Source organism: Silene latifolia, chromosome 8 (assembly GCF_048544455.1).
Source record: "Silene latifolia isolate original U9 population chromosome 8, ASM4854445v1, whole genome shotgun sequence".
In the NCBI taxonomy this organism is placed as follows: domain Eukaryota; kingdom Viridiplantae; phylum Streptophyta; class Magnoliopsida; order Caryophyllales; family Caryophyllaceae; genus Silene; species Silene latifolia.
The window spans coordinates 48,573,015-48,591,894 of record NC_133533.1 but is presented as its reverse complement, the minus strand read 5'-3'; the positions used below and the strand labels follow the sequence as shown (position 1 = coordinate 48,591,894).

The following is an 18,880-nucleotide window of genomic DNA, read 5'->3' as shown; positions in this document are numbered from 1 at the left end:
TGTTAAACACGACATTTTGGCTAGAGTTTGAACACTTGCAATGGGGTGACTTTGAGTCGATGTTTGAGATAGCAAACGGGGTCGGTTTGAGGTGTTTTTAGACTCGTTGGAAAGGTGGGAGTACAAGCTTTCCCGACATTATCAATACGGCGGTGATAGGTGGCCTTATGCGGGGTTTATTAGTGTGTAAAGTAAGGTTGGTCAAGGAGTGAATTGGTGTTTTTCTGATTTGTTTCTCTCTCCAATTCACTCATTGACCAACCTTACTTTACATACCAATAGACCCCACATAAACCCACCTATCACCGCCGTATTAGTAACCATTGGAAAGCTTGTACTTCCACCTTTCCAAAGAGTCTAAGAACACCTCAAATGGAACTCGTTTGCTACCTCAAATATCGACTTAAAGGCACCCTATTGCAAGTGGTTAAACTCTGGCCAAAATGTCGTGTTTTACAAAAGAAAAATTATTAAAGGTTGTGTTTTACAAACTTTTTTTTTAAAGGTGGTGTTTCGAAAAAAAAGTTTTTTAAAGGTTGTGTTTGACAAAAAACCCTTACTATAATGCTATTATTTTTTTTAATGATTGGCAGTTTAGCGGTATGGTATGTAACATGCAAAATCCATCCCGTCACTACCCATGACAGACCCACACCCGTCCCACCACCCGTAAACTCTGCCCATACCCGCCCAAATTGAGGCAGATGCAAAGTAATATCCACTTATATCCGCCCCAGTGACATCCCTATACGTGATACACTTTCCTTCCGTATATAGTGAACCAAACACTAGAAACCTTAAAAGGGCGTAATTATTGACACTAGGATTGATCGTCTAACATGTACGAATTGTACAGTACGTCCGTAAATGACTACATGCCAATATACAATCAAGAGACGGTTACACGCCATAAATTCACATTGTACTTGTCACATGGCATGTATGAGAATGTATTGCCCATTTCCACCCCAAAATTTAAATACATCATGAATATGGTGCAGAATCGGTTTGATCAAAACTCGGTAAAAACTGCATCACAGAAGCATCGGAAAGTAATCGTAACCTATGAAGAAAAGAATGTATGGCTACTACTGACTAAGAAAATACTAAATGCCTTACATTTGTTCCTGAGGGTGCATTAAGAGTTGGTATCCCTTAAAACGGGCTATTTTTGTATGAACAATTAGACGGATTCTTTAAATCATTTAACAGTTAAATATGACCATTTTTGGAAAAAAAAAAAAGTTATCAATAAGTTGTAACACTTGTTTGACCATTGTGTTTACATTTAACCATAAAATGGTCGCAAACCCCGTCTTATTATTTCATAAGAAATAACCCGTCTGAAACAACAATTTTTTTTTTTAAAAAAACAAAGCATTTGTAGAATTAAAAAATATATATTGCAAGCGTACTGTGTGTCGGTGTCGGTGTCGGTTATAGTGCTCACGGGTTTTCGGGAAAGTAAAGTCAAGTATTAGTCGATTATAGAATTTACCAAAAAGTGATCATTATTTATCAAAATGAAGTCACATTTTTCTCATCGTACGTACAATAGAATTGCGTTGTAAAAAAAAATCATATCATTGGTATTAGTCTCGGTCCTGACATGCATGCTTTAGAGTTTAGATTAAGCTATACATCAACTGTGAATGACCAAGATCAGCCCAAAAACCGATTATGAGATTAAGTTTCCAACCGAGATTTAGGTGTTGTTTGGCCAAGTTTAAAAAGTGATTTTGTAATTGAAAAAGTAGTAGTTTGGCCAAACATGGTAAATTAGAGAGTTTTAAAAGTGCTTTTGAGAAGTCAAAAACTGATTATTCACCCCCAAAAGGAGAAGTATATATTTACTACTTCTACTTTTTACATAAAGAACCAAATAAGCAAACAAAAGTTGTATTAACGTAGTTAGGCCAAACATATAAATTTTGTGACTTTTACAAAAGTATGGCCAAACAACTAAAATATTTCTGAAAAGTAATTTGTGAATAAACTCCTTTTAAAAAAGGAAAAGTCATTTTCCATAAAGCAAAGCCAAACAGCACCTTAATGTCACGTATGCATACATTGGAGGGTATATCCATCACTAGTCAGACGCACGACAACAACATCACTAGCCGTAAAGACCCGCCGGTGACCTTAATTATTCAACCAAGTAAATCGGCACCAACACCTTCAGGAACCGAGCAAAAGATCACCACACAAACGACCATACCAGCATAGAGCGACAGAGATCACAAGGAATAACAAGCTACGGAGTACATAATAAAAAAAAAATGTTGTCGGGGATTATTGAGATTATGACTCGAGATAACTAATCCAATTCTCATTGTTTTTTACATAGAATAAGAGAATCGGAGATAAGATACAAGAGAGATTATTAATATAGTTATTTAATTTTCTTACTTGGGACTTAAATATAAAGTTGTCTTATTTTCGAGGAAGAACTCGAACATGTAAGCCACCATCAATGTGAAGGCTAATCATTGTTCTATAGTTTACAGGGGTCTCTTGATCATCGAGTTTGAAGACAAACTTGCTCAATAGGACAGCCGAGAAAATCTTCATCTGCCTGTAAGCAAATTCCTTTCCAAGGCATATTCGCGGGCCTGCCTGTTTACAATAAGTGTAGTTGTGTGAGGATGTGAGACAGTCATCCTTCCACGGTCAATAACAAAATGGTGACTGACTAATTACCTGGAAGGCGGTGAACTTGAAGGGACTTTGTGGCTGGAAGATGCCATCTTCATTGAGCCATCTTTCAGGACGAAAATCTTGAGCATCGTCCCCCCAAATAAAACGCATCCTTCCCATGACGTAGGGTTGATAAACCACCATGTCGCCTTTCTTCACGTTGTATCCATCAGGCAGTGTATCATCTGAAAAGCATATCTTGCTATCCTGGGAATACACGTACTGAATTATTTCAGATTGGTTTGTGATCAATTTTTTCTATGTTGCTCCCACTCGACAACAAGTATCAACATAAGTAACTATTTACATGTTGGATTAGGCTACTTCGTAGAAAAGAAACTCTGATTTGGCATAAAATCAGGGTCATTTACCACGGGAAGTGCAGGATAGAGCCTGAGTGTCTCGGTCAAAGCAGCGTGTAGATAATGCAACCTTTCGAGTGACTCTTCTCTTAAACTGGCAGTAAATTCTAAAAAATTACCACCACGTTCCATGCTTGTGATGACGTTTCTAATCTCTTCACCCACCTTCTCCTGCACTTGTGGATGTTTGCAGAGCATGTAAATAAACCATGACAATGTAGCTGCTGTAGTGTCTCTGCCAGCTATCACAAAGTTCAAGATTATGTCTCTTAGATACTTTGGCTCATTGTTTTTCTGCTGCAAAAATCTTGACAATATGTCATCTTTCTTCATCTGCATTATCCATTCATCAACAAATTATGTAAACAATGCGTAAATATAAAAAACATTTATTCCAGTGTCTTAAAAACTCTCGAAAGTGAGAGCAGTGGTGGAGCCAGGATTATTCGAACTTAGCGAGACCGAAACATTTCAACAGGAGCGAACAGGTAATAGTATAAGATATGTTTGAAAAAAAGTTCAACATTAACGTTTATATTTTTCTATAAGTAATATTTTAATTAAAATTAAACAAATGATGGGTAGAGCAGAGAAAATACAATTTAAAATTAAGCTTGAACTTACTGAATGAGTGCCTTGGGAGTTTTTCATTAACTCGGTTGCATTGATAATTAACTTGTATACAAAGTCATCAACAATTCTAATGTCGTTCTTGAGTTTAGCCTCCAAACCGATGTTGAGAAACCTTTTAATCGGCCAAAAAACATCAACAAAACGATAGAGTGAAGTAGCACTAGCATCATCAAATGCTTTTGTAAATCTCTTTCCTTCTTCATTTGAACCACACGTACTATCCAAATCAACTCCAAATGCTACTTGAAATATTGAATCTAAAGTTGATCTCATGAACAAATCCTACATACAAAAGTTAAACCAACTTAATCTTAATTTAATTAATAACGACTAAACATAAAAAATTCACCATAATGGAGAAAGTATAAAATGGAGGTTTTTAATAAAAATTGTAATTCCGTACCAAAAACTAAAAATTTTTATTCATGACGTAGAGACCTAGTTCGAACCCAGGTAAAACTAAAAATGTGTTACGAGACTCTCTTTACAACGAGTGGAAAAACCTTACTTGGATGTCGAGGATGTTACCAGACTTGAGAGTATTTGCAAATACACTAGCCAGTTTTATAGCGTTTTCAAGGAAAATTGTGCTGCTAAAATCTCGTAACTTCCTAGTTGAAAACTCATAGCTAGAAACTTTCCTTTGGCTTCTCCATTTATCCCCATCGACTACAAAAATCCCGTCACCCAGCAAATCACTCATAATGTCATACATGTAATCTCCCTGAAATTTTCAGAAATTTATGAGCAGGGAAATAAAGTAATCGTCACCAAAATAAATAAAGACAAATAAAAGATAGATACCTTGCCAAAATTATCAAAGTTGGTCTTGAGGATATACTCAACATTAGGAGGATCACAAGTATAAATTTCATTTCTAAAAGGGTTTAATAATCTGTAAGTTTTATGTTTGGTAGCAAGATCAGTCATGTAATGATGAAGTCTCTTGAAATTAAGTAACTGATTGAACATTGTTCCTGCAATTGGTGGATAATTTTTATGCCCATCTTTCTGAATTAGCTTGGTTTTAATAAATTTGATGAACAAAAGAGCTAGGATTGTCGGAACAATGATCGTCAAAGCTGTGTTCATGGAGTTGGAGTTTTGGTATTCCATTATTTTGGGTGCTGTAGTCACCATGACTCTCGTTCGAGTTTGGTACACGGCTATCTAGCTCAATCGTATGCGGATTAGGGGTAATAAGTGTAGTCACCCTATTAGATATCATAATTGTAATATTTAGTGTGGAGCACGAATATGTTGATTAAATACTCTATTAATAATGATTGTGGTTAAGTGCTGATTATTTTGGAAATTTACATACTACGAAGAAAAACCAAATGCAGGCAGATAAATAAAGAGTAGAAGAAAGAAAAAAACTGTCAAGTTTGATAACTAAAGTAGATTCGACAATCCAACAGCGATCGTCGAATTGATCCAACTAGAGGTAAATGGCAAATATGCATAAATAAATAAATACACGCCAAATATTCGAATTTACCCATCATGTGTCATGAATGAGAGAATATACTGTGTAGAGTGTGTACATTTCCACATCTGAGAAAGAAATATTACCAAAATGGCATACTTTGGTCTAAGTTCGATCAAGGTATGCGGTTAAGGAAAGCAATTGTAACCTTGAGGAAAACAGACATACATATTCGCGGTACCAGGTACTGAAATTAAGGAAATCGTATGCGACTTCAAATATTAAATGTGCGAAAAATTTCACCTTCGACTTAAATTACAATAAACATCAGCTAGCTATTGTGTCCTCTACAAATATCTTTCCTCACTCTAAATGACACCTAACTGAAGTAAAATAATGCACAATAACTAACTCAAGACTCTGCTTCATTTGGTGGGACCCCAACTCACTGGCCGAACGGTGCATGCAATGCTACACTTGTTCCTCAGGGTGCTGTAAAAGCCATCCTTGTTGGATAAGTCTGTTTGGGAGCAGCTAAAGTTTAAGGAGCCGATGTACTCAGTGGTGGAGCCAATGTACTCTGTGGTGGAGCTGATGTACTCGGTAGTGGAACCATCACGTCAGTAGGCACATTCACCACTTGTAGAGCAGTTAAAGCTGAAGATGAAGTCATATTCATAGTTGAGAGTTCTTCTAGTTGTTGCAATGCGGTCAATGCATCAGGTGCGCTCAGAGTAGCTATATGAGGCCTTAGTACTCCAACAGCATCTCGGAGTTTTGATTGCTACAAGGAAAAATTATTAAAGGGTAAACATAGATTCAGCTGGAATATGTAATTAATATACGAGTTAATGAGTAATTATAAGTACACTTTACCATATCCTCTAAATTTCTGAGGAGTTCTTCATTGGCCACCTCTTGTCCATGCGAATTCTAGCAACCGAAACAAGAATAGATTCTTAAGATAGTTCGGAGGGTTGACAGCAAATTAAAACGGTCACATACACCCACATAACCATTACTACAACAACAAACACACGGAGCCGACAATCCAACATGAATCATTATCTAATACCTTTAAGGGGTCGTTTGGTTCAGTGCGTAAGAATGAAATGGAATGGAATGAGAAACCATAGTTATATGGGGTTCTAATTTCATTCCTTTAAAAACTTGTTTGGTTCATTGTAATAATAAGCATGGAGGAATGTGGTTGGAATCCAAGGAGGGGAGGTGGGTATGAGATTCCAAGGGGTTGGAATGAAGTTAGAATCCATAGGGTATCTAACTCCATTCCAAAATGCTTCAACCAAACACCGGAATGGATCAAAAATCCATTCCAATCCATTCCCATGGTGCCAACCAAACACCCCATATAAAGTATATATAATAATGAGACAAGGAAAGAAAAGCTCAATCAAAAATAGACAAAAATAAGGAAAAAAAAATGTCAAACAAGTGTGTAGCATCAAAGAGTTAGATAAATAATACTCCACTATCCCGGTCATTTGTTGTCCTATTCCATTTTCGGGTGTATTTGATGACCAATTTGATCATTCACACACAATTTGGTCCACTTGTCATTTAGTAATTGGCTCGGCTCCCTCCTCTTTCCTTGGTCTTTGTGCCAAAACCAAAGGACAACAATTGACCGGGACGGAGGGAGTAATAATAATGATGAAAGAAAAAAAAAACTAAATCAACATAAATGTAACAAAAACATTAGCAATGATATTCACCATCGTACATTTAAAATTTTCATCGAGCACGCAATAGTAGACAAATTACCCTTAGTCCCTCAAATCTCTCTGCCTAAGCGAGCAAGAGTAGGATGTACCCATGTGAGTATGTAAAGTTGCGTGTATGAGCAAGCAAAATATCTAAATGTGCAAAAACTAAAAAGAAGAGTGTTAGATACAATATGGGTAGCTGAATGTCAATCTCATTTATCATGCATTACTCATTCCCAAAGCTAAGCCCTGCAATCCTCCTATCAATTTATTTCATTGCAACCCATGCTGTTTTTTGCACAAATTGCACGAAAATCTACATTCTACAAAATTGCACTTTTATATATCAAAGTTCACTCACAAATTTTAATGCACAGCACACAATAACATTTTAAAGAGTAGTACCCACATTCTCCAAAACACCAAATAAGAACTTCAAAATATAACACCTAATCAAATGGGGCTAATTGCCTAATGGTGTTAGATAAAGTAACTAAAGTGGGCAACGCATTTGTCGAAAGAAATTTTCATGCAGACAAAAGCACGGGTAATGGTCGACTCATCATTAGAGATCTTTTTTTCCAGGATTAAAGTTGTAGAAATCAAGGCAATATCATAAAAGAAAGTACGTGAAATTTGCCAAGAATTACCAGAGAAGTGCTCATTGAATGTACATAAAGATGCACACACTCCATTTTTTGTTGCTTCATCACTAATGTCCCATTCAGGCACATTAAACAAAGTGCATAATTATAATTGGAAGTACTAGTCACTTCTGATTATAAAAACCGAAAATTTAACAGTAACTTTTAAGTTTGACAGCTTTCTGGTGGAAACAAAAATTTTAGGTTAGCGAACATGATACTAGGAAGTTTGTGTTCATGTAGAGCATGACCAAAATCGTAACTTCAGAATTGTAAGGGCACTTGAATAGAGAATTGAAGAGTGTGAGTATTATAAGGGGCTATAGACAATTAGACGTGGGCAAATTTAAACTGATTGAAAAGGTTCATGTAGAGTAACACTTTCAAGTTTAAGAAACATTAATATAAAGTGTAATTAATAACTATATCAAACCTTACATCTACACTAGGTTAGAAGACAAATGAGATACTAAAACCAAAGATTATCTTCAAAATTCAGTGGGATAAACTTAAATAGCTACACAATATCGAAAATTGGTTGGTATGAAATATTTACATTCCTTGCTTTTAAACATAGAAAGGAGATTGAAGAGATTGTAGCTACATTCCTTGTTTATAAACATTAGAAAAGAAATCGTAGCAAACAGATTTAATACCATAATAAGAACTCCACATTATTATTTTCGCCGATCATTAAACTCTTAAAAAAATTGTAGTTTGATCGTCTTTGATTCATCTTTGTTTAGTATTTCCTGATTTTATATTTATACAACGGCGATACAATGTCCTACATTAGTAGACTCTAAATCTTTTGGGCTTGAGGTTTTGTTGTTGTCACTTGTCAATGTAGTGACCACTCAAAAAAATTAGTTCAGCAATTAAATACGAAGCCTACAAACTGAACTCTATAAAACAGCACTAATACACAAATTCAAATTGTAAACTAACACACACTGAGGCCTTGTTTGGCTAGCAAAATAGGAGGGAAAGGGAGGGGAGGGGGGTGAAAGGAAGAGAAAGGGAGGGAATGGTGATGGGAAGCGAGAATGGGGCGTGAGTGTGTGGATACAATTTCCCTCCAAATCTTTCCTATTTTGCCTTGAAAGAGCGAAAATGGATCCCTCCAAATCCATCCCCCTCTATTTCCCTCTACCCTTATTTGCTATACAAAAAATGGATTGTAAATCCCCTACTCTCCCTCCCTTTCCGTTCCTTCCAAATCCTTCCATCGTAACACACCCTAATACTATATAGATGATAAAGTAGATGACAATGATTGTAATCATGTATAGAGTACATCATTAGTGTGAAATGATAGCGGTACAGAGCTTAGCACACAAACATGTTAACCTAAAAGAATGATATTTTGTAAGCACATAAACTCTTCTAAATTTTTTAAAAATTTCAGTGTAAAAAAAGTATCACCTATATATTTGAACAGAGCTAGTATTCACATCCAATACAATGGTTCAACATTCTACGGAGTATTTTTTATTTCACCATCTAAAAGCATCTCGAAAAACATAATTCACCAAGCAAATTTAATATTTAGCCAAAAGGCTCAGACTGAATATTTTTTCTAGAAAAAAAGATCACATTCTAGTTGTAAATCTAAACCAAACTAATAAAAACCCTTAGGAAGCATAATTAGTGTCACTCATTCTAATAGAGTCAACAATACTACCCTAAATCTCCAAAGTTCTTGCCAATTGCAGGGTAGGAGGGCAAATATATGCAACACAAAGGCCTTTTCAAATAAGCAAGGAATTGACCGATTTGGACAATATAAGCCACATAGAAACTTAGAGATACTATAGTCAACCGCCAAAAAGAGTGATAATATTGTAGAGAACAATGACATTAGTGGGAAGTGTAATCATTACTCATATCTCATACTATCAAGCTTCATATAACCAGCGATAGTGGTATTAGCAATCCATGTTTTCACCCAAGGAAACATTAGTATACACATTAACCCAATTTACCTTCAAATTTCACTTGTCAGAGAATCCAAGTAGCAGCAGAACTATTCAAATTTGACTTATTGGAACATTTGCAGATTTTATTCCATGTAATTGTAGTACTAGGCTTTCCATTTATTTATAGTTCAACTATTTTGGCAAATAACAACTGTCATACTGTTGTATGCATTACAAAAAACCAATTTCAAGCTATATATGGTATAAAAGTTTTAACATCGTAACATACAATGGCATCAAACAAGACTAGCCCCATATTCCAAAATAAGAAATCGGGCAACTTGACATAAATGAAGGGGAGTATTTTCTTTGTTTCAATTTCTCCTATATTGCACACCACACTCCTATTATAAACCGATGTTCAACTTCTTAAATAGTATATTCCTATTCCAAATACAGAAAGCACAATTTAAGTAAAAGTTCAATTATCACCAATTAATGACTTCTAAACAAACTAAACCTACTAACTAAATTAACAACATTCAATCCAAATTTAAAGCACGCAAAAAGCAAAATTTGGAGGGAAAAATAACAGCTAACAACCACTAACCTTTTTTGGTCTCCCTCTAGTCTTGCCAGTATACACCTTCTTCCCCACCATTCCCACACTCCCCTTTGGTTTCCTACCCCTCCGCCTCACACCACTCACAGCCATGGCAACAACCCTCTTCCCCCTTGGCCTCCCAGCCGGCCACCCCCGCTTCTTCCTCTTCTCTACATTGTCCGAAACAAGCCCTGTAGCATTATTACCATTACCATTAACATTATCATTCTCATTATAATTAACAACCTTCTTCGGCCTCCCTGCCCCACGCTCCACCACATCCACCGGTTGCACATTGTCCGAAACCAGCCAATTAGCATTATTATCATTCTCATTCTCATTATAATTAACAACCTTCTTTGGCCTCCCCGCCCCACGCTTCACCACATCCACCGGCTGCACATTTTCCAAAACCAGCCCATTAGCATTATTATCATTCTCATACTCATTCTCATTCTCATTATAATTAACAACCTTCTTTGGCCTCCCCGCCCCCCGCTTCACCACATCCACCTGCAGCACATTTTCCAAAACCAGCCCAGTAGCATTATCATCATTATCATTATCATTCTCATTATAATTAATAACCTTCTTCGGCCTCCCAGACCCCCGCTTCACCACATCCATCTCATCCACCGGCGCTTCCTCCACCTCCACCTGAAACATCGGTTGCGGCTCTACAACCACTCTCTCATCCATTTCCACTTCTTGTTGCTTCTGCTTCTTTTTTGGACGGCCCCTTCGCTTCACCGAGCTTCCCTCCTCAACCTGCCCATTACTAACCCCTGCAGAAGGGCTCGAAAGCACCTGCTCAAGTCCCACTTCAGGTTCTGCTTGCGAAAGCGGCACCACCACTTTTGCAGGCCGTCCTCTCCGCTTCTTCCCAGTCAATGGCTCCGAACCCATATCCTCACTTTCAGGTTTGGCTTGGGGTACGTTTTCAGCTCCAAAATCGGGTTGTTTAACCTTGGGAGGTCGACCAGGTCTCCGCTTAGTGCTCGGAGACGGTTGCTCCATCAAAGTAGTTGGCGAAGCCTGCGGAAACTGCTGCTGTGGCGACGGCGGAATCGCGGATACAGGAGAAGGTTGAGGAGCAGACAAAGAAGACAGTTGATAAGAATTCTTAATCATAACGAGTTGGCCCGAGTTCTTAAGTCGAATTAAGTGGTGAGTCAGTAAGGCCGAGTGAGTGGGTGGTAGATTGGAGTAAACTCGGTCTATATACTTAGCTATAGCTCTCTTGCTCGATCCGCCTTCCTTCCCTTGCGAATTCTCCCACAGTATCGCGGCCGTAATCATCTGCAAGTTCAGTCAAATATATTCGTCTTAAATCTAAAACGGGACAAAATAGGATAGAATGTATTTTTAAGACCGATATGCATGTCTTAACAAATCATAGTACAATAATTATACTACTGCCTACGTCTCAATCATTTATTTAATTATTTAGTCTGTGAGCGGTATTTTACTTTAATTAATCGGGAAGAAGGGAGTACTAATATAGAAATAATATCGGGGAAGAGTCGATTTTGTTTACCTCGGTGTAAGAAGGGTGAGAAGGAACGGGGTTGGAGGACGGAGAAGGAGCGGGAGCCGGAGCCGGAACCGGAACCGGAGAAGGGTGGACATAGGCGGCGGAGAAAGGTGGTTGCGGTGGCGGTTGCAGTTGTGGTTGCGGCGGTGGCGGGGAAGAGAGTGGTGGTTGAGAGTGGAAGTGAGCTGCATAAGCAGCTACTTGTGATGGATCCATGAACGAGGAAGACAAGGAGTATGGAGTTTATGGATGAGACGAAAACTTAGGGTTTTGAATTTTTCTTTGGTCCAAATTGATTTTTGGGATCTTTTTTGTCCAAAGATAAAAATGTTATAGGTGAGCCTATTGAATTGGGGTTGGAACACGATGTAAATTGGATCAGATCGGATTATTAGGATTAAACCGAATTGTATTTTATTTGATCCGATCCATGATAAATTTATTTACTCTACTTTGATATTCGTTCCAGTCATTAACCAAACTGAATGGATCGCAGACCGAATCATAGACCGAACTTATATAATAAAAGAATCTTTAAAATTGTAATATTATTGATTGATTTTATTTCTTAATTTGCTTACACGTGTTACAAGATACTAGTTATTATAAGAATCTCCGCGCGTCGTAGCTCAAGATAGTTATTTCTTAATTTGCTTACACATGTTACAAGATACTAGCTCATGAATACTAGCTCATGAAAATCAATATAAGAAACACGAGCAATGAAAACGACTTTTTTTGTGACCATCTCTAGAAAAGACCTCAAAAACGCAATTTTGTTATAGAGTATATTATTTGTGAAAGGTTAGATCCACATTAGTTAAGGTTGGAATCAATTCATTACAGACCCGATGTACCTTTTTTAGTGATGTAATTTTATTAAAAGCAAAGGAAACCCCATGATATTTTATCATTGTTTGAAAAAAAAAAAAATTTGCATTCAATTAAAACGATTTGCTTATTGTAATTTTTTCAACAAAAAATTACCTTGTCCTATTGACTGAAATTATCTTGTTTTGTTTATTTCAAAAACAATGGTTCTTTTAGTTGTACCGCACACGTTCGCGTGTGATACCACAAGATACTACTATTTTCAAAGTAACATATGCTTATGGCTTTGCGGGACGATACCCAAGAATTTGTGAAGAACCAAAATTACACATAACATGTTGATGAATCACGAGTTTTGAATGCCAGAGGAGAATAATAAGAGATTTGTTTACGTACTATCGACTTATGGAGACAAGGTAAATTTGACAGCACTGAGTATTGCTGAAGATGTCTACACCGCAACAACATATCTTATTTATTTAACAAATGAAATAGTTGAAAATGTCAACATCACAGCAACAAACTATTTGTAGTAGTAGTAGTTAACGACAAGGTGGGTAACCGCTCTTCATGCCTTCATAAGCTCGTACTTCATTATCTATCTTTGACGCTCTGTATTAGAAAACAAATTGGATGTCATTGACACGGCTGTCACAACCCTATCAAAAATAAAACCAACTGACTCTACTAATGCAGCAGAGGTAAGTCGAGTATCGTATCCACAGGGAGGCGGTCACTATCTACTCGTTATTTGGTCTGTCTAAAGTCACAAAACGGGGGGTTTGAGGTGTTTAAACTAAACTAATAAAAGCAAGGGATGAAATAGGAGATTAATCAGATAGAGAGAATTATGTCAGGATGTCGGTTCACCATGATACTACACAAGTCAGCTAAAGGTAGGTTAGTCGGTCTGATGTGAGAAGGGTAAAGGAAAGGTCCTCTCGGTCCGTTATCCGCCCTAAAATACTACTAGCTTAGCTTTCACCCTCACTAGTGTAGTCTATTTTTCATAGCAGGTCTGTTCATTCCAATCTCTCGATCTAGCTCTGAATTTAACCAGGTTAACTATATCAGTTCCATGAATTCAACCAAACGATTACATTTATATTGCTAATGAATCAATTCTCACAACAAAACCTTCTAAACCAATTAAAGCATCATTGATTAACTATCATGGCTCCCCTAATCCTAGCATTAAGGGATTAAGTACGCATAATATCTAATAAAACAGTAACAAAGGATATAATAATAGACATGATAAAAAGATATAAGCAAAAGAGAATTAGATTAAACGAGAGAGAGAGAGAGAGAGAGAGAGAGAGAGAGAGAGAGAGAGAGAGAGAGAGAGAGAGAGAGAGAGAGAGAGAGAGAGAGAGAGAGAAAGAGATTACATAAGACAAAATCCGGAAAAGTAGAGAGCAAAAGTAACGTTGAACAGTACATATATGAGATGAGAGATACCTAAACCTAATTACGTCTCTCCTATTTATAGGAGAGACAATTATTAAACCTCAGACACAATATTAAGCTAAAAATATCGCGTCCATAGCAAGTTACTCGATCGAGCACTTTGGAAACGTTCGATCGAACAACATCCAGCAAAAACCACTCGATCGAGTGAAAAGACTACTCGATCGAGGATCTCCAATTTAGCACCCCTCGATCGAACACAATAGATCGAGGTCTTCTCCTCTTCTTAGGCATTCGATCGAACATAAAAGCTCTCGATCGATGATTCACCACTGAAGTCAGCTCCTTTGCTCGTTGAATTGCTTCCAAGACGACTTCACGCATCCCGAGGCAGCATCGTTTCCGCTCTAAATCCACTCATCTTCTAAATGCAAGCAAAAGAGACAATTCCAGGCTCAATTCTGCTACTTTCAGGTCTGTTCCTGCAAACAAAGCAAAAAATACCAAAGTAGAATATTCAGGGCATTTCGTAGCCTAAAACTATGAGAACCGCATATAAATACGTGCATAAGAGGCTTAAAAAGGCTATATAAAATGCACGTATCAAATCTCCCCAAACCAAACCTTTTCTTGTCCCCAAGCAAATATACGCAAAACTAACTAATGGAACGAAATAGATAACTCAGAGTTAGCTACAAATGCCCACTTAAACCGATTTAATGCAAGCAAACTAAAACTTATACCAAAACTTGTCAAATGCAAACGAATTATAAGATGTTCATAATAAAGCTGAACTGTTGACCTTGCAAGACCTTTGATAATGGACTCTCACGGGTCACTCTTCTCTCATGAAGCAAAGGGTAAGCATATGAGTGTAAGAGAAGAAGAGAAAAGTCGCTCACTATGACCGACATAAACATGCATGCATATAATATGATAGATAATTCTAGCTACCGTACACATACATTCCAACCAAACAAGGTCCGTCACAGCCGAGGGCTTACAAAAATATGGTAAAGTGATGTAATGGGTAAGAAGAGACAAAACATTTTTGGAAATGTGAGGGTATAGGCGGCCAAGCTAGTACCTAAACAGAACCAAATGACAACATTCATCTCTTATCCATCAAAATTAAGCACAATGCCCATTAATTCGGCATACAAACTCACCAAACGGAATAAAATCAACTCCTCATAAAATAAAGATAAAGCATAGGAGCAAAACCGTCTAATTTCATCATTCTTTCTCCCTTTTCACGATTTTCTGATTTTTCTTTTCTTCTTTTTTTTCCTTTCTGTTTTTTCGATTTTTTTTTCTTCTTTTTCAACTTCATTTTTTTTCTTTCCCATCTCCTTCTCCATATATTACCAACTCCCAATAATCAAATACAAACCAAATTCGGAACAATGGTAAAATATCGCAAAACAATCACTAAACTAGCTTGACAAGGCAGGCTAAATTTGGGATGTAGTTAAGGGTCAGAAGGCAAATTTGGCTAAATGTGGAGTTTAATGGGTAAAAATGAAAGAAAGGGAAATGTAAACACCTTCCTGTATGTGACACCAACCACTAACCCGAATGTATGCAGACAAAAAGCAATTGAATTTCATATACGTGCAAATTGATGATACATGCTATGCAAGGAGAATACTACTCTCAATTCCTATAAGAACTGGTCGTAAATGACACCAGTTAAAAGGATCTAATACTTAGAAATTATAAGTAGTTTGCCAAAATCTTCAGGTCAAGTCTATTTTTTCAGCTAAATTTTAACATTAACTCGTAGATATGCAGAAGACAAAGCTAAAAGATATTAGTCTAATGCAAGGCTTAAGCAAAAAGACAAATCATAGTGCAATTTCATCATTGAAATCTACCGTTCCGACTCAACCTATATGCAAAAGTAAACGTGAAATTTTTGGATTTAATAAAAAAAAATTTTTTTTATGAAAATTTTGACTTTTTGTAAAAATTAAAGAACAATGCAAACAGAAATTAAACGTGACAACAGAAATGCAATAAAAACAACATGCAGACACAGATATGGATGCATAACCCTCCCCAAACCAAACTGTACAATGCCCTCATTGTACCCAAAAAAGGGAAAGGGATTGCAAACTAAAAGAAGAGTGGAGCTGCAGAAAACTTACAAGAACACGCGAAGTAGGGACCTCCCCAAACCAGCCAACAACATGGGAAATTGCTAATAGTTCCAGAACAACGTCACAGAAAGCAAATCCAAACAACGAACGCGATGGTACTCGATCGAGAAGATATAGTACTCGATCGAGTACAGTGGACTGCAAAAGTGGTCGATCGAGGAAAAAAGATTACTCGATCGAGTTGTCAGTTTCTGTGGGTGCTCGATCGAGGAAGATAAGTGTTCGATCGAGGGAGTCAAACACTCGATCGAGTAGAAAATTGTTCGATCGAGAGCTCCCTAATGCGCGAACTCCTAGGCGTCAATGAAACACCATCAAAGACGCAAATAGCAGCCAAAAAAATGACCAAAAACCAAGCCTAAATTGTTCACAGTCTATGGTTGTAAAAACCAATTATTACACACACAACAAAAATTAAAAGGTTCGTAAATCAACTAAAAAACTTAAACTCCGGGTTGCCTCCCGGTCAGCGCTAGTTTCAGACAGGTCCCAACTCGACCTTCTTTTCTTCATCTAGTTGCTCCAGTTGGTCACAATCAAAGCAACTCAAAGCTCTCAGCAACCGATCGTAAATCTGCGCATGTGCTACACAAAAGCATAAGTAGCACCAAAATAGAAGAGGAGTATATGAAAGCAAACTAAAGTACCGTCTCAGCCTAACAAATTTCCGATGACAAATATGGTGAAACATTATTAGCTCATTTGTCCAACAGGGAGATGGTGGAGCATCAAAACAAAAAGAAGAAGTCACATGAGGTAGTTTACTATCAGTCGTACCAATAATAATGAAATTACCGTTAAAGGTAGGTTAATCGGTCTGATGTGAGAAGGGTAAAGGAAAGGTCCTCTCGGTCCGCTATCCGCCCTAAAATACTACTAGCTTAGTTTTCACCCTCACTAGTGTAGTCTATTGTTCATAGCAGGTCTGTTCATTCCAATATCTCGATCTACGTCTGAATTTAACCAGGTTAACTAATTCAGTTGCATGCATTCAACCAAACGATTATATTTATATTGCTAATGAATCAATTATCACAAAAAAACCTTCTAAACCAATTAAAGCATCATCAATTAACTATCATGGCTCCCCTAATCCTAGCATTAAGGGATTAGTTACGCATAATATCTAATAAAACAATAACAAAGGATATAATAATACTATAATAGACATGATAAAAAGATATAAGCAAAAGAGAATTAGATTAAACAGAGAGGGAGTAAGAGAGGGAGATTACATAAGATGAAATCCGGAAAAGTAGAGAGCAAAAGTAACGTTGAACAGTACAAAGAGCAGAGGAAAAAGTGATATGAGATAAGAGATACCTAAACCTAATTACGTCTCTCCTATTTATAGGAGAGACAAATATTAAATCTAAGACACGATACTAAGATAAAAATCCCGCGTCCATAGCAAGTTACTCGATCGAGCACTTTGGAAATGCTCGATCGAACAACATCCAGCAAAAACCACTCGATCGAGTGAAAAGACTACTTGATCGAGGATCTCCAATTTAGCACCCCTCGATTGAACACAATAAGTATTCAATCGAGGTCTTCTCCTCTTCTTAGGCATTCGATCGAACATAAAAGCTCTCGATCGATGATTCACCACTGAAGTCAGCTCCTTTGCTCGTTGAATTGCTTCCAGGATGACTTAACGCATCCCGAGGCAGCAACGTTTCCGCTCCAAATCCACTCATCTTCTAAATGCAAGCAAAAGGGACAGTTCTAAGCTTAATTCTGCTACTTTCAGGTTCGTTCCTGCAAACAAAGCAAAACAGACCAAAGTAGAATATTCGGGGCATTTCGTAGCCTAAAACTACGAGAATCGCATAGAAATACGTGCATAAAAGGCTTAAAAAGGCTATATAAAATGCACGTATCAGTCATTCAACAAAAAAAAATGTCACATTATAGTGCAAAGGTAATTGTGTCATGAGAGTTCCATTGAGGTTTAGGTATTGGTTAAAAAGGAGTTGTCCCGAGTTTTTTTTTTCGTGAAAAATAAACAATAGACAAACTTGCTTCTCTACGAAAATGGTTATTGAAATTTCTTTTATGCACAATTTATCATATTTATGAGGCCAATCAAGAACTATTGTTGAACAAGTCGTTTTTTGGATTTTTTTTTTATTTTTGATAGAGACAAGCGTTTACCACCAAGTTCGTTTAGTACTGCAAACCTATATACAACTATTCTCTTTTAATTCAAGAATGGTTACTTTTTCAGGTTAATAATTGACCATAATTAAGTAGCCTCACTCCAGCTATATATTAAACCACACGAATTTCAGCACAAAGCAATATCACCTACTATTAGTGTACCTTAATCTTGGAACGCCTTTATGGCAGCGTATACATGTTTCAAGGGGTGTCATTGACAAACATGAGACATTGTATAACCTGAAATCAAATAGATAAAGGACCATCAGAAACCAGTAACCAAGGGCTAAAAGTGAAAAAGGTTGAGGAAATAGGGAAGGGGGAAGTACGAAAATCAATGAATTAAACAAAGTCGAAGAATGAGGATATTCCCTCACCCCCATAATATGTCATCTTCTCTCCTCAGCCCTCCCCCCTCCCTCTTCCTTCAACAATATGTCATGCCCTACTCTTCCCCCATGCTCTCTTCCCTTAGCTAAAAAATAGACATTACTTACTACCCACCTCCAAGCTCATTTAGCACCTATAAATTCATTTATGTAATACCTCAGGTATTCTGGTATTTGAGTACTCTATCGAGTTGGGGGTACTCTTTCGAGTAAGTTGTATTCAGATTCTGGAGTACATTCTACTCAGGGTGTACTCGATCGAGTAGTGGCAACTCGATCGAGTAGGTGGTACTCGATCGAGTACTTTAGTTACTCGATCTAGTGTCAGTGTTTTTTCGGGTTTTTGTTACAGTTTGATGGTAAAAGTGGAAGAGGT

At 37.2% G+C, this 18,880-nt stretch overlaps 2 protein-coding genes across 2 annotated transcripts; both read right to left on the bottom strand.

Moving 5' to 3' along the window:
• Window positions 1-2,000: 2,000 nt before the first annotated feature.
• On the bottom strand, window positions 2,001-4,878 carry LOC141596815 (cytochrome P450 704C1-like). The gene is made up of 6 exons (XM_074417067.1): window positions 4,497-4,878; window positions 4,201-4,416; window positions 3,684-3,974; window positions 3,069-3,392; window positions 2,701-2,904; window positions 2,001-2,616 (listed from the first exon to the last, which is right to left on the bottom strand). Exons 1-6 carry the CDS (start codon window positions 4,830-4,832, stop codon window positions 2,434-2,436), a joined length of 1,554 nt encoding a protein of 517 aa, XP_074273168.1. The 5' UTR covers window positions 4,833-4,878; the 3' UTR covers window positions 2,001-2,433.
• A 474-nt stretch (window positions 4,879-5,352) lies between these two features.
• On the bottom strand, window positions 5,353-11,901 carry LOC141596814 (uncharacterized). The gene is made up of 4 exons (XM_074417066.1): window positions 11,553-11,901; window positions 10,022-11,314; window positions 5,998-6,054; window positions 5,353-5,905 (listed from the first exon to the last, which is right to left on the bottom strand). Exons 1-4 carry the CDS (start codon window positions 11,763-11,765, stop codon window positions 5,663-5,665), a joined length of 1,806 nt encoding a protein of 601 aa, XP_074273167.1. The 5' UTR covers window positions 11,766-11,901; the 3' UTR covers window positions 5,353-5,662.
• Window positions 11,902-18,880: the final 6,979 nt, after the last annotated feature.

What these genes read in the sequence shown, in the direction of transcription:
- LOC141596815 (XM_074417067.1), bottom strand. Translation starts at nt 4,832, where the DNA reads ATGGTGACTACAGCACCCAAAATAATGGAATACCAAAACTCCAACTCC. An exon ending in ACTCCCAAGGCACTCATTCA is followed by an intron (nt 3,393 to 3,683) that starts GTAAGTTCAAGC and finishes TGGATAATGCAG; the next exon opens with ATGAAGAAAGATGACATATT. An exon ending in TCAAGTTCACCGCCTTCCAG is followed by an intron (nt 2,617 to 2,700) that starts GTAATTAGTCAG and finishes TATTGTAAACAG; the next exon opens with GCAGGCCCGCGAATATGCCT.
- LOC141596814 (XM_074417066.1), bottom strand. Translation starts at nt 11,765, where the DNA reads ATGGATCCATCACAAGTAGCTGCTTATGCAGCTCACTTCCACTCTCAA. An exon ending in CTCACCCTTCTTACACCGAG is followed by an intron (nt 11,315 to 11,552) that starts GTAAACAAAATC and finishes CTGAACTTGCAG; the next exon opens with ATGATTACGGCCGCGATACT. An exon ending in TCAGAAATTTAGAGGATATG is followed by an intron (nt 5,906 to 5,997) that starts GTAAAGTGTACT and finishes TTTTCCTTGTAG; the next exon opens with CAATCAAAACTCCGAGATGC.